Genomic DNA, 16,836 nt, shown 5'->3' on the forward strand with positions numbered 1-16,836 from the left:
ATAAAATTTTACATAATATTTAAATAAAAGTATTTATAAGAATATTTAGTAAAAAACTTGATTACTGGCATAACTGAAATTTGCAGCTTTGTATAGAAACAGAATGGTCCAGTGTGGACCAGATGCTTTAAAAGCATTTTTCCATTATAGAGAAGGAATTTAAAATCTAGTTTAGCCAGCTGTTTTAGTTACCCACTCTGGTGTCCTAACATGCCCCCGACCATCTCCTTCTGCTCTAATGAATAGAACTGTGAAAACATATTCCCTCACATTGCCTGAGCTGTGCCTAGAGGGATTCCTTCATCCACAGCCACAAAATGTTTGTAGTAGATTTTAAAATAAAGGCACATTATGTAAGTCATCTCTACTGTAACTCTACTGAAGTGAACCGTGACCTTCAGGTTGGATTCAAAATGCAATTTTTGGGGCAAAATATGCTTATTTTGTATGATTGCACTATAAGACCTATAGCCCTCTCCCCCATTTAGGATGAGATTTAAAGAAGGTAAAACATTTAGGCCCTGATTCACAAAAGCATTCCTCTTCAGGAACGGTGCTTAAATATTTGCTTAACTTTAAGCACATACTTAAGTTCCATGAATTAAATCTGAGATGTGGTTAAAGTGCTTTTCTGAACAAAGATGGACTTAACCACATGCTTAGGGTTCCTGAATCAGGATCTTAATCTTCACTTATGCACAATCACACAAAGTCTTGGTGCCCATGCTCCATTCCACTGTGACAAAAGAGCAAAATCGCATAGATTGCTGAGACAAAATTGATATACATTTGTTATGCCCTACCTGAACAAGTCCAAATTTCATTCCAGAATTTTACAAAGACCCTAACACACAAGCCAGTGCCCCTGGGTCATGATAGATGGTAGTGACCAAAACCCTTGAATATACTTTATTTAGATTCAATTGTAAGAGAGTTCTCTCTTTGAAAACTATTCAGATGATCCCCTATTATGAAACAGTTGTAAAGAAAAGCATCTATTCCAGCAGAACTAGTTTCAATGAACCTGTACACAAAATAAAAGCCAGGCTTAATTTAGGTTAAATATTTTCCTAGTTTCACACACCAGCAATTTTTTTTTAAACTCCTTGTTCCCCCACACAACAAAAGAATCCTTGCCTTGCCCCCCACCATGGTCACACCCCACCATGCATTAAATGTAAATGAACACTATTCTCTATTTTTATAAGCAACTTTTTATTTTGAAAATGGCTATTGCCAAAAATTATTAAATATTTGCAATGAATTCCAACAAATTCCAAAGTGAATTTACAAAGGAATTCTCAACCAGGCCGGCAATCACAGGGTCACCAAAAGCTTCAGAGGTGTAATTTATCACATCTTGAGGACCTAGCTAGAGATGGATCTGGGTGATGCTTGATCAGCAAGGAGGCCATGCCCCTTTGGGATTTGCCAGGATGACGATGACAACGACGATGTATTTGCAAACAACCAACCTAGGCAATTCCAATAGTGATATGGAACTTCCGTGCTTTTTTGGATATACATTTATTTACCACACTATAATACATAAAGCTATTTGAGAATTAACATTCTGCTTCTATCAGTGCAGATCTTGAGAATCTTCCTTGATTCAGTGAGGAATATCTTTTGACCAGTGTAAGCTATGAACAGGTTCATTCTGCAGAGGCTACAGAAAAAAGAGACAGAAACATGAAGTATAACACAGCTACATCTGCTGCAATTTATTTCCAGTGGAAATGTAAGGAGTTCTTGTGCTAGTGAAGTTGCAGTCTGGCTCATTTTAGCAAGATTTTGTAGCTATGTTGCCGGCTCTGTATCTATACCAAAATGGATATTAGTTTGGTCCATTTTTCCCCCCCGAGAGCTCCACACTTTCCTCTCACTTCATGCACAGAAAGATTACTTCAGGATTTGTTTCTGTAAAGAACACCAAAATGTATGAATTTTGGAATTCAGATACTAGATGAGAATATTCAGAAGGTTAGTATTGTATACAGCAGTGTACTGAAGAAATCATTTTTGAATTTGTATTTTGCTTTTTTATTATTTTACCCTATCTTTCATCATCAATCAGCCTTTTTACTTGTTTATCTCAGGGAATTCAAATAATACATTTAATTCTTGTGCCATCCCAATAGCATCAACAAGAATACACCCACAAAAGTGACTTGTGTCAAGAATTCTAACTGAGCCAGACATGTCAGTTGAAGCATTCTGGCAAGACCTTCCTGACAGTCCACTTCAACAAGTACAAATACAAAACTGACTGGCTCAAAATCAAATTATAGGGCTGCACATAATTTAGCATTACGGTAATGCCTGTACGCAATTCCAAGTATGTTGGTTTCAATATTTTCCACATCTCTAACAGTACAGCTTGAACATTTTTCAGCTAATAATCAACTGCCTTCACAGATTCAATCATGTATTACTAATGAGTTCCAGAAAGTACATAGCCATGACTCCAAAGATTCTATTTCTACACTAAATAACAATGTTGGTGAAGAGGCATACATCACAAAGCTTCTGAGAATTGCCTGAGCAATTTCTGAGGAACAGGTTCCAGTGACAAACGTTCATTTTACAGAAATTATATGGGACATAAATAGCTCTAGACTTTGGCACTTTTATGAGACTGTACATGCTAGTTTTATTTTCTTTGCCAGTACTATCACCATCTTTCCTCACTAGTCCATAACACCCAAATTACGTTCCTTCTGAAGAAACGTCTCTGTTAATACTAGCCCTGTTCACAGAATACCAGAAAATGTTCCCTGATGCTTCAGTCAAAGAGATGTCCATGAACCTCAAGATGACCCACATCTGTTTTGTGATGAATGTTAGGTGTACAGTCCAGGACCACAGAACAGTTTTAAACTTGGTCACAATTGTTATTGTGGTCTTACTTGCAACAAGAGGAATCTTTTTTTCTAGATGGCCTTCCTGAAATAGTGGTCAGATCTCCCCTGGTTCTTTATCCAATGAATTCACTCAGATGTTATATTTTCAAATTCTGTCATCATTAACTCAAAAAAATCCCCCATTTCTTTGAATATAGGCTCTTACAGATATTACATAAGACCAAGTTCCATCTCCCCCCCCCCACACACACACAAGGTAACGTTTAATGACTTCACACCAGTACATTATTTCTCTCTCAGTGATATCTTATGCCATTTTACAGAATTCTAGTCTCAGACTCTTACCATTGCTTTGCGTTTTTAAGATATTTCTAATGCTTTCAGATTTAGTTCAGTATTTGGATATTTCCTGCCAATCATTAAAGCCTCCAATGTCATGATGAGTTTCAGTCTCTCTCAATAATTTGCAGGAAAAGTGAAATAATGGAATTTGTTTTAAACAGTGGGTAAACCACATTCGCTGGAATTCTCCCCCACACCATCATTCCCAAATAGGTTACTGGTATAATCAATCTCCTTCTCTCTTCATTCACTAGGAAGTCTGATTTTCACTTCTAAAAGTCTGTATGCCCCACACTTGAACCTAATTAGCTATGGTATCACTATGTGGCCAAGTTCCAGGATCCCCCAGTGAAATCTCAGATCAGGTCCATCAGATCAAAACGGACATCCACTGTATATGCAGTGAATGCCACTATCAATAACGCATTGTATGAGGTGCGTGAAAAAAAAACCTCATCAAGCATACCATTTAACAAAACAAAAGTTCCTCAGCGTTAACAATTGCAGTTCCCCACTGCATTGAAATCCCACGTTTTACACTGTGGTGCTACAGCTGCTAATTTCACCAACCGCCCAAATTCAAAGAAAAGACTCTAAACAAAAAGGGACCCCGTAACTACGGACTCTATAGTACCACAAAGGCCAGCAGTGATACAGGCTGAAAAGGGACATCTCCCCAAACCTTGGAAGATAGAGTTAATATATTTTAAATTTTATTTGTTCTAAAAGATACCAAGAAGCCACAATAAAACTGCTGAAGTCCATCTCCTAGGCAAATTGCTTCCCCTCATCGTTAGTTCTAGACATATTTTCCACCATTGCTACAGTATGCCTCCAAACTTTCTATTCCCTATTATCCTGTTGCATATTGACTTCTCCAATATGCCAACCTTTTGTGGAGATATAGATATATATATATAGAGAGAGAGAAGTATGTCTTTATATCAAATAGACTTTTCTCTTCTGTTTTGCAGAAATTTCCTGATTGTATTCGAGTTCTTTTATTTCTTTTACATTGTGCTAGGTATTTCCCCTATGCCACTCTGTACCAATATACTAAATATTACAATTCTCACAGGAACAGGTCTGAATTGAAAAAGAGGCACCTACACAGACTCACCCTGCCTAAAAATAGCTATGTGAATGACTGGATATTTTCTTTGTGAGGAATCCCTTTTTATGTTAGTTTTAAGAAATCAGGAAGTATCTTAGTCACAGAAGAGTGACTTTCTGAAACAAGATAAGACTTCAACAAGACACAAGATGTGCTTTGTTTTAAATAACCTTTTTGAGTTTTAAGAAAACCACCCATCATACATCTATTCATTTGTATACATAAATTGTCAGAACGTACAAAGGAAGTTGATTAATAGCAACTGAATCATAAGAAATTCAAGCCCCAAACAAGTACAGGCAGAGATGCAAACCACCACCATCATACCCTCATGCATAGCACTGAGCAATAAATAGACTTTACATGATTTTCTGAGGATCAGAGTGGAGACCCCCATCAACTAAGACTACAACTAAACTGCACGCTTCTTTTGGGGTAGTACAGAGTATGTACCTGGGTAGCGCCGCCCCCGCCCCCCTGCCAGCATGGGTTTAAGTAGCCTTTCCCGCCTTCCCCCCCTCCCCCCCAATCTTTTCCTCACCACAGTTAAAGGCTCTGGCAGCGGGGAGCAGCTGAAGCCTTTGCCTGACATGCACAGCTACACATCATAGCATGGATGCAGTGTGCTATTCACTGCAGCGTCTAATTACATGTCCACTACATGCCATCACAGATGCTCAGATCCAGGGACAACAGAGCAAAAGCACCACATCACCTGTTTTTAACTGAAGTGGCACATACCATACAGGGAATTAAAGATACAATTTCTGGTGCTGATATTGATCTGAAAGTGAATGGGGAGCCAGTGGAACATTATCTGGCGTGCCAGTGTAATAGGTGACCTGAGACTAACATCACTGAACAAGCACCCTGTTTTGCATCAGCTATAGCGACTGAGTGGTCTTCACTTTGCAGCAATCTAATTTGGAGGTCACGTGATTGAGTGCATCAAGGGCCACATCAGAGAGAAATGGCCATAATATTTTGGGAAAAAGCAAGAGGAAACAGGCATTTCTAGTCACAAAAGTCTCCAAGTGTATCTGGGGAAGTGAACCTCTTTTACAAAGAGTGGGATAATCTCCTGTACCAAGTGGATAGACAGGCATCATTTCTGCCAGCTGAATGCTTCCACCAACCAACCATACTCTCCACCTTATCTGGATTGAGTCTTCGTCCGCTGTTCTCATGCAAGCCCTTATTTTAGCCAAATAACAATACTCTGCCCTCTACATTTGATGAAAAGAAAGTGTAGGCCATGGGTCATCAGCAGAATGATAACACTGCAGCCCAAATTGTCTCAGTATGTTTTCTAGTGGCCTTACATACACACTTAACAGGAGAGATGACAGCAAAGGACTCTGTGAAACTGCTCCTGAGCATTCGTCCAGTGGATGAGCAATTGCCTTTAATACTACTATCTGGGATCTCTGTGAACGGTAATAACAAATACCAAGAGCAATTCTCTTTCCTCCAGCCAGGATCAGAGTCAAATCAATGGTATATTGCAGGCTGCTGATTAAATCTAATATGTCCATTCAGACTCTGACACTTATTCTTCACTAGGAGATCATCAACCACCGAGACCAGTGCAATCAAAATATAATATCAAGTAGGATTGAGAGCAGTCAAGGAAATCTGAGGACCCTAATTTATCCAGATTGTCACTCCACAAACTTCTCAATAGCCTTATCCAAAAAGAACAGGCTAAAAGTGTGTGTGTGCAATAGTTAAACAGATAAAGCTTCAACATTAGGATTATTAAAAGAGGGGAAAATAGCAAAATGAATTGTTATTTGAGCTAAGGTTTGCCATACATTAAAAATTCAGGCCTAAATTGTCCAAAAATGACTAATGGGATCTGGCTTTGTAAAAAGACATAGGAAATTGCAATATAAAATCCCAAGAACAAAAAGTTGAACAAAAAGAACAAAAAGACAAATCAATAATAGCTAAGAAATTACAGCTACTTACAGCTGCTCCCATTTCTCTTTTGTGCCTAAGAACTGCAGCACACACAGTGTGAGGACAACGTAGACTAAAATACCTCACGTGCTGTGACACTGAAACATAAATAGGTGAGCTAACAGGATGCCATGGGTCATCACTTTGCTTTTACTGGTTCAATCAATTTTCACAGTCATGGAACAAAACACCTTGAAAATTCTTTCAGAGATCCCAAAAATATAAATATGTGGCAAGAAAGGTTTTTTCTCACCGATAAGACTATATATATAAAATGTATATTATATAAAATGTAATTACCCACAAAAGTTTGACTCCTAACCTATACAAGCCCTGAGACAATAAATACCTATGCCAGAGAGAGCCATGAAGAACTTTAGGCATGTAGCAAATACAAACATCTGCTGCATGTTTTATTTTAACTTGATATTTCTATTTGATCCAACCCCTCCCACAGTGTTCTAACAAGTTACAGTAATGTCATAGGAAAAATGCTCAACTATGGATTCCCTCACTTAGGCAAAAATCCACATGATTTCACTGAAAAGTTTTGCCTAAGTAAGGAATGAACTCTACGCTATCAAAATTCATCCAAATCATACTGTAAATAAATATGTAAATATAGGATTTTGCAAACATTTTACCTTTAATTAATAAAAGCTGACAATAATGCACAGTTACTTTCCTTTCATATCCTATGTTGGAATATGTCAATTGGTAAGAATGATATTCTGTTCCACATTTTCCAACAATGAACAGTGCCTGAAATATCTCTATTGGCTATAATAAAGAGGTTTTCCCCCTAGTATTTATATACTGATTTATACCAACTGAGAATTTGGCTCACATTTCATATCAATATGGATACAGTTTTAGATAAATGAGTTGAACTGTTTTTCCTTAAATAGGCAAGTGAGGAAAATACTGAAAACTGCACACTCCACAATCAAAAGCGAAGGTTTAAGATTTTCAAAAGTGACTAGTGGTTTTGGGTGACATCTCAGTGTTTAGGCACTGAAGACACCCTAAGAAAGGGCCTGATTTTCAGACATTGGGTGTACAGTATTTGCGAAAATCAGATCATTTTCTAATGTCACAACTTGGGGCACCCCAAAATAGAAGCACCCATAATCACAAGTCACTTTTGAAACTCCTGCCATTTATTTATAAATTCAGCAGGTTCGATAACTACCAGCTATTGATTTCCCTGCTTTTTATATGACCAAAATAGGACTGGTCAAAAAGTGATTTTTAACATTATTAGTGTGATCAATTCTTTCTAAAGGAGACACATATAGCCAGAGGACCCAAAACAAATAATACACACACAATTTTTTTAAATTCCATTGAAGGCCAGTAGCTCTGCTTCTCTTCTCTCTCCAAGTCAATGGAGTTGCATCAGATAATATGAACCTTAGATACTCAAATGTAGTTCTGAGTATATTCCAAGGGAATAATACAACTGTAAAATAAAAGGGCATGCTTTTTTGTTCTGTAATTCAAAGGGGTACGGAAGGAAGAGAAAAGAGAACTGCAAACAATTGGTCTTGGAAAACATATTTTTGATTCTTTTGCAGCCTAAAAGGTCTCTCTCTGCTTCAAAAGGACTCCACACAGTGGGTAAACAAACACAAATTCAGCCACTTTCCTCTGGCATTACTACCTATGCACACACAAAAGGATTCAAAGTATGATAGTAACCCTGGTCCCAAAAGCTTTAATCATAAGATTAGGCAGCAGCAACAGCTACATATACTAACTTACACTAACAGCAGGTTGCTGAATCTTTTATTTTAACAGCAGTACCTTATCAATTTCTAAGAGACCAGTCCACCTTTCACATTTTAAATCCCACCACCACATTCAACTGGAGATTACACAAAAAGCAATTTTAAAAAGATATTTTGTCTAGCAAATCCTCAACATTGTGTTCTGAAACAACTTCAGTTGATATTCTACCACAGTAGTCAGGAAATCTGAGCAAAGGGAGGTTTAAACTATAAGAGCCAGATTTTGATCTCAAACTCATGGCAGCCTGGTCTCAGAGGCTGTCTCCCGCACAGTTGCAGGACCACAGTCCTTAGGTAACAGTACGTTAGTGTCACCAATAGTCATGTGATCAGAAAAGGTGCCAGGTCTCTCAGACTTTCCCCCACAGCAGGAGCAGTCCATAACGTTTTTTAGGCAAATGTCAGGACTCTGGACCAAAACATATGAGCAACACAGTTCGTTGTCACTAATGTTTAAATAAAACAAGTTATTAGAATATGGGAAAACACCCAGAATGTACTTTAACTGCAGTTTGGTACTAAAAGTTTTAGGACATCATCCAAGGCTCCTCAGATGAGTGGGAGTCATTCTATTAACAACAATGAGCTTCTGATCAGACTTTTGGAGAGGAAAAAAAATATATTCTTAAAATTTAAAATTCACGAGTTATGTATAAGCCATGGCTTCACAGAGCCTTGGAAAATTATTTAGTTTACATAGTGCCGAGTATAGACAGGGTCTATAAAGCTTACACTCTATGGGTTCAGCTGTGGTTTTGCCATGAGCTCTGAGAAAGTGGGAGAGAGCTGTTCTGCATACCACTACCACCACAGGGGCAGACCTATACTCCTGAAGCATTCTTCTCCCATGTGGCTGTACTAGCTGATGCATTTGGTTTGGGAAAAGCCAGGGTTCTGCACGTTATTGCCCATCTTCATGGGAAAGGTGAGGGATAATATAGCAGCTCTGTGGCACAAGGGAGCAAGGGGTTGCTGCATATGTAGTAGAAATTGCTTGACACGCCCCATTATAAGACCCTGTTCAAAGTGGTTAGAACTTTGTAAACTTTAGCCATATTAGCTGAAGTTTTCCATGCCAAGTGATTTAAAAAAAATATAAAAAAGCTTCAGCTAAAGCAGTTCAGCTGTTTCCGAGAACAAGATTAAAGAAAAAATACAGCACTTCACCCATGTTCACAAATTCTTACCACCATTTCACTGAGAAGCTCTAGTGCCTCCATACTTGGAGGTGGGGTCTTGAAATTTGGCAGAGTCCCCACCCTGGTGTGAGGGATGTGCCCTTTGCCTTGCGCCTGTGAAAAACCATGCCCCAATTTGTCTAAGTTTTAATCCTATGAAAAAAAACAGTTTGCACACACTCAGTAGGGACTTTAAGTCAGAGTTTGGCAGCTAAATTCTCTGAAGACTCAATCAGGGCTGAGCATGCTCTAGCCCAGGGATGCAGGGGCTGAAGAGGACTTTCCTGGTAAATTTCTGCTCCCAGCTGCTATGAGCCATTGTGGCATCACAGGAACTGAGAGCAGGGAAATTCTGTCTTTTGTGGTCAATGGCCCCACTGCAGGAGGAGGCAGCAGTCACACTGGAATCCAGAGAGGCGTGAGGAATGGATAGGGGGAAAGATGAGGGAGTTGGAATAGAAGCAGAAGGGGAGGGAGGCAGGAGCCAGAATGAGGAGTTAGATAGGAGCTGATGGGGAAGAGGGGTAGGAAAGGAGGTAGGTGGGAGGGAAGAGCTGCAGGGGTGGATAAGAGAAGAAGGGAACAGGAACAGGAACAGGAGCCAGGGTGGAATGGTTATGAGCAGAAGAGTACAGAGACAGGTAAATGGGCCTGTAACCACTATAGCACACTCCCTTACATAACCTAGAATTGAACCCAGGATTCCTCGATCTCACCATGCCTCTGCTGTCAGCAAATCTCTCTGCAACACACTGACAAAATGTCGCATCCCCTTTTCCAGCCTCTTTCACGTTCAGGATAACAACCTATTATTATTACTACTCCTACATTACCTCAACCGATAACGATCCATGCTGTACATCTAAAAAGGTCTAAGTCCTGCTGATGTCCCTATCTGTGGATTAATATGGTTCCCCATGATGGAATTTCTGTTTTCTTCATTTGGGGTTGTTTGATTTTGTTTTCTTAATTAGGAAATTGCGCGAGCGCGCACACACACACACACACACACAATTAATTAGAAGAACATGATTAAGGTTGCAAAGTCAAGCACTTGAAGTTAGCAAATGCAAGAATTAAGTTTATCTGTGCAACCATAATGCTATCTCCTGGTGCATATGCATTATGATCATATACATTTTTCCCCCTCCCTAGGACCTCTGGAGAGTTCAGTGCGCTGGATGGACAGAGCTCAAATGGATCAGGACTGTGTAAGGAATGAGGCTTTAGTCTGTGGGACCTCTGCTCCATTTGTTGCAAAAGTTAGAAGGTGTGCAATGAAAGAAGTAGGGAATTATAGGAAGAGAAAGATGGTCTCCTGTCCTGGAGAACTGGATTCTATCCCTGCCTGTGCTACAGATTTCCTGTGTAATGTTGGGCAAGGAATTTAAACAAAACTTTTCACATTTTTCTATGTTCCTCATTTTTTGGATGCCCAATATGAGATACTTGGGGCTAAATTTGCAGAAGTGCTGAGCACTCACAAATGCAACTGAAATCAACTGGAGCTGTACTTCAAACATATAAAATGCCAAAAGTATGCTGAAAAAATCACAGTCTAGAGGGCTCAAGACAATTTTTGCTCTAATCACCATGCCTCAGTTCTCCACCTGCATACTGCCACTCTGTATCTCGGAGGGGTATAGTGAAGATAACTTAATTAATACTTATGAAGCACTCACATAATATGCCCAAAGGACCATTAGAAACACCCATGAAGGAATCAGTAATTATGTATTCAGAGCAGAATTTGGATAGCGTGTATTAAATGTGTCTGGGGTCATGCACTGAACGTGACAGAAATATTGACTTGACAAGTTAGTCACTGAATGAAGCATGGGACATGTGGAAAAAATAGTATGGGACCATGTAGTTAAAAATGATCATAGAGCATACACATGAGGGGGCTGAACTGATGTCGCACTAGCAACCGTATTTCTGTCATTTCCTAACTTTTAAGTGCTTGACTTTTCGTCATTAATATTCTTTTAATGTTGGGGTTCCTTAACATAACTATTCTTTGTTTGTAAACCCTACCTATTTACAAGCACTTTTTAAACAATACAAATAGACTCCCTGACTCAGAGAGCGTACAGTCTTTGGACTTAATCCAGAGAATTCATTAGAAGTCTAAGGATTCAGGCACCAAAGGCAAACAAAAATGCCATAACAAAATGTAATATGGACAAGCACACGGCCTGGATTTGGTCAGGTCCTTACATGTAGGGTAAGGAGAGCCAATTCCTGCTCTCCTTACCCTACACAAACAGCATAGCAAGAAAAGTATTGTAGAGCCCAAGAGCACTCGCACTGAAACATATACAAACTACTACACAAACAGCAGATCAGATGAATATTGGGTGAAGAGATTAGAATGGGCCTTGTAAACTGAAATAATCACTTTTATCTTGTAGACCTAAATTAACACAAAAATAAAATCCCAACCAACAAACCCACCCTACAAAGAGAAAAACCTCAGTAGGCCATAAAATATATTAAAAATGCACATTTAAAGAGCAGATGTGTTACTGAACTTTTCCAGCTGTCATGCATTATTCTGTGAACTGTCTGGATTAATTTTGATACTTGGGGATCAATAATATAATACATCCCCTCCTAATATAAAGACACAAACAATGCAAAAGAACCCTCCCCACCAAACACTTCACTATAAGAAAAATGAGCCAATTAAAAGCAAACAAGCAAGATGGATAGAGAGGGCCAACCCTACTTCCCTTTTTGGTTTCCTAAGGTTCTTTTATACAGATGGCTTCAGAAGCCAGTGTCAGGTGAAGAGTAAGCCCTTACTGAGGTAACCATTCCCCCATATAGTGCCTCTGTATCTTAATTGAGCAATTATACTGTCGTTTTATAATATTTATTGAGATGTTAGATACCCAGTTCTCCTCCAGATGTGCAGTATAGCCTGCTCTGAAAGTCTGTATCAAGCACTCAGTCAGGTCCAGTCCTGTAACCGGATATATCCAGACAAATGTCTGTATCTGCAATGAACCCCATTGGTTTCAACAGGACTCCTCACAGGAAAGCAGGACTGAACATATGGGTTTAATGGCAGGAGCAGGGGCTGAGAAAAGGACATTTTGTGGTGCTCCCAGAAGTGAAAATCAGAACTCTAGACTCCAGATGATGGAAACGGACTTTCACAATAACCTTACTACCTACCTACACAGAAGAACTGGCTTTAGCATGGGCAGCATGGTTAATACATAGGGAACAAAACTGTCAGAGACTGTGTAAAGGTCATAACATCTATGACTCATACAAAAGCAAAGTCTGTTTTATTTTTCTGGTTTTGTTTTTTGAACTCAGTGGAGAAACCAGACTGATAAAATGATAACATGGCTGTTAAAGCATAGGGCAGAGCAATGAACTACAGTTACCAAACGCAACAGCGCATAGGATTACAGACATCTGTATGAATGTAAACAGATTAAGCTAAATCTCCGGATAATCATTGCAACACACAACAGAAAGGCTAACAAAAGTGGCAATATTAAAAGGAATATGTTAGTACTTTTGTACAAACAGTAAAACTCCCACATCTCTCAGAAGGGAATAGGGAAGTCTCAGAGGTAAAAATTACCAACGATGAAATTACAAGTGCTGTATAAATGCTCACTCTGGGCAGGTCCCCGGAGAAAGACAGATTTTCTAATGATTTATTTTTAGGCAACTGCACCATCAATGTTTAGTTGACCCTTTGACGGACTGCACTGTGCAAACATCAATTAATCCTCAGATAGACCCCTTTAGACGGATAAGAAAATAATACCCTTCACTGTTCATAGACGGAGAAAGAGACACAGACAGAGGGATTTGCCCAGGCCACACAGTCCATCAGTGTCAGAGCTGGGATTTGAATTCAAAAGTTTCTGTCTCCAAACCATTACTTGGTTTTCAGTGTGAAATACTTAAAGCAGGCCTCCTGTGGAGAAGGCTGCCCTCTTCTGGTATGTACATTAAATAATACAATATGGACTCAGAGTATAATATGAATGACAATGTTTACAAATGAAAACATGTTAATATTTACCTAAATTCAAGTAAAAAAAAAAATCATGAAAACGTGTTCCAAACTAGCAACATACTACATAAAATTTAGTTCTTTAGCAACAATGAACAAGTTTTTTATATCTGTAAAGTAGAAAAAATAAAGCAAAACCATTCATTCTCTCTTTTATATATTACTATGAACTTGAGTTAAGGCAAGGATTGTGTGTCCGGGAAATGATTCACTCAAATATCATACCTGGGAGTGCCTCCCACTCCCAGGTGACAGCTGATTCATCTGCAAATAGACACGATTACTCATCTGGAAATAGGGAAGGTTTTTCTACTACATTAATAGGTTTCATCTACATTACAAAACAAGACCATGACAAGAAAGCATTTTTCTTTCATATCCTCCAAATAGCAACACATGTATGCTTCATTATACAAAAACTGCTCTCACCCCTTCTGAATGTCTCAAGGGCAAATTTGAGGAAGCAAGGAAGCACTCTTATAATATACTGTGGTTCCGGAGGATATGAAAAACTCAGCGCCTGATTAACTCTCCTGTGGGCCTGGGGCTATTAGATTTTGTGGGGCCCCTGTATACTCCTTGGAGGGAGTTTGGTGCAGGAAGGGGCTGGGGCAAGGGACTGGGGTGCAGGAGGGGGATTCTGATCTGGGGCAGGGTGTTGAGGGGTGCGGGAGAGAGTGCGAGGCGCAGTCTCCGCCAGGAGGCGCTTACTACAGGCAGCTCCCAGCCAGCGGTGCAGCAGGCGTTAGGCTGCCTGCCATAGCCCCATTCCTCTCCTGGAAGCGACTGGCTGCTAGCACGTCTCTGCGGCCCCTGGGGAGAGTGGGCAGCGGGTCTCCATGCGCTGCCCGCGCCCGCAAGTGCTGCCCCCGTAGCTCCCATTGACCGGTTCCCGGCCAATGGGAGCTGCGGGGATGGTGCTGGGGGCAGGGACAGCACGCGGAGCCACCTCCACTGCCTCCCCCACCACCAGGGGCCGCAGAGACGTGCCAGTAGCCAGCCGCTTCTGGGAGTGGTGGGGGGCCACAGTATGCAGGCAGGCAGCCTGAGTGCCCCTTGTAGTGGCCCGGAGATCGCTGCCTGTGTTTACTTTTTGTGGGGCCCCCCTTGAGCTGGGGCTCTGGGCTGCAGCCCCTAAAGTCCCTGCCTTAATCCGGCCCTGGAAATACTGCCCAGATATTTAGAGTCAAAACAAAAGAAAGACCTCGGAAATACAGAAATTTTGATTTACTGTAAAAATGTACAGTATTTGGCCTCTGTTTTAGTAATATACAGAATTCACAGGATTGATGGCAATGGAACATCCAGGCACACGTACAGGCAGAAGCAGCAGCAATACCAGGAGTGAACAGAAACAGTCATTTACTACTTTGCCGTGAAGGAGAGCAATGATGGATGACACCAAGAAAGCTGAGGTGTTTAATGCCTATTTTGCTTCAGTCTTCACTAAAAGTATTAATTGTGACCAGATGCTTAATATAATTAACATAAAAAAGAAGGAGGAAGGAACACAAAGCAGAATAGGGAAAGAACAGGTTAAAGACTGTTTAGATAAGTTAGATGCAACTTATGTAAGAAGTAAGTTAGATGTCAGCGGAAGCCTGACAAAATCCATCCTAGGGTATTTAAGGAGCTGGCTGAAGCGATCTCTGAATGATTAGCCATTATCTTTGAGAACTCACAAAGTATGGGTGAGATCCCAGATGACTGGAGAAGGGAAAAAATAGTACCTCTCTTAAAAGGGGAACAGAGGTACCAGGGAACTGAGAACCAGTTAGCCGAACTTTAATACCTGGAAAGATACTGGAATAAATTACGAAACTATCATAAACAACTAGAGGATAAGCTGATGAGTAACAGCTAACATGAATTTGTCAAGAAAAATATCATGCCAAACCAACCTAATTTCCTCCTTTGACACAGTTACTCACCTAATGGATGGGGACAACAGTAGACATGATATATCTTGATTTTAGTAAAGCTTTTGACACAGTCCCACACAACATTTTCTTAAGCAAACCAGGGAAATGTGGTCTAAATGAAATTAATGTCAAGTAGTATTGGTTGAAAAATCATATGCAAAGAAATAGTTATCAAAGGTTTGCTGTCAAACTGGGATGGTGTAACTAACGGGGTCCTACAGGGTTCAGTTCTGGGTCTGGTACAATTCACTATTTACATTAATGACTTGGATAAGGTATCCCTATGAAACATGTGGATGACACCAACTAGGAGGGGTTTCAAGCACTCTGGAGAACAGGATTAGAGTTCAAGATGACCTTAAGAAATTGGAGAAATGGTCTGAAAAAAAATTAACGAGTGCACAGTACAACATTTAGGAAGGAAAAAGTCAAATACACAAATACAAAATGGGGAATAACTGGCTAGGCAATACTTCAGAAAAGGATCCGTGAATTGTAGTGGATCTCAAACTGAATATGAACCAACAATGTGCCTGAGTTGCAAAAAAGGTTAATATTCTGTGGGGTAGTAGCAGGAGGAGTTCAATATGCAAGATATGGGAGGGAATTCTTCCGCTATACTCTGCACAGGTGAGTCTTCAGCTGGAGCCTTGTGGCCAGTTTTTGGCATCATACTTTAAGAAAGGTGTGGACAAATTGGAGAGAGTCCAGAGGAGAGCAACAAAAATGATCAGAGGTTTAAAAACCTGACCTATGAGGAACACAGGGTTATGTTTTGTCTTGGGAAAAGATGACTATGGGGGGGGGCGGGGGGGGGAACTGATACTAGTCTTCAAAATACATTAAGGGCTGTTATAAAGAGGATGATGTTCCCCATGTCCACTGAAGGAAGGACAAGCAGTAATTGGCCTAATCTGCAGCAAGGGAGATTTAGGTTGGATATGAAGAAAACTATCCTTACAGTTAAGTAAGTTAAGTACTGGAATAGATTGCCAAGGGAGGTTGTGGAATCCATGTCACTGGAGGTTTTAATGAACAAGTTAGACAGATACCTACCAGGGATGGTCTAGGTGTACTTGGTCCTACCTCAGTGGAGATGATCACAGAATCCTAAAAAGTAGAGATGGAAAAAGGCCCATGAAGTTATCTAGTCCATTCCTTACATATGATTGCACCTCACTCTGTGTGCGCATGTGCTCGTGTGCGTGCGAGATAGAGAAATATGCTGCTGTATATTTTCTAAAACATGAACACCCTAATGTCTACCTCTTAAAGAAAATATCCTATACAATACAGATATTTATTACTTCTCAGACTGACAAACAAAATATGGCTGAGACAAAACTGATAGGATTTATACTAGTTTCTTCCCATTGCCCTCTTACAGTAGCTGACCGAAAGGTAATTTTTATTACACCTGATCAGCTTATCATTGGCTGAGACCCTGTGACCTAAAATAAAGAAGCCTCAGCTAATTCCAAGATTACAAGACCACTCTCAGGCACTTCTATAACTCTATTCACACATGTACTTCACGCTGATTTGCTCCACAGGTCGGTATTTGTGACCTATTTTAGTCCTAGTGATGCTGTGTTAACAACGTTTGTGACCCAAATCTG

At 40.0% G+C, this 16,836-nt stretch overlaps 1 protein-coding gene across 4 annotated transcripts in view; it reads right to left on the reverse strand.

Annotated features, from left to right (window-relative positions):
* Positions 1-16,836, reverse strand: part of MBP (myelin basic protein) — a 174,230-nt gene that overhangs the window by 95,547 nt on the left and 61,847 nt on the right. For 3 of the 4 annotated variants that reach the window (XM_073331790.2, XM_078851589.1, XM_073331792.2), the window contains exon 3: positions 16,274-16,327. The exons of the other annotated variant lie outside the window; for it this stretch is intronic. In XM_073331790.2, coding sequence (XP_073187891.1) covers positions 16,274-16,327 — 54 coding nt within the window. The remainder of the gene's footprint in view (positions 1-16,273; positions 16,328-16,836) is intronic. 4 annotated transcript variants of the gene reach the window in all.

The sequence above is a fragment of the Lepidochelys kempii genome, chromosome 2 (assembly GCF_965140285.1).
Source record: "Lepidochelys kempii isolate rLepKem1 chromosome 2, rLepKem1.hap1, whole genome shotgun sequence".
NCBI lineage: Eukaryota > Metazoa > Chordata > Testudines > Cheloniidae > Lepidochelys > Lepidochelys kempii.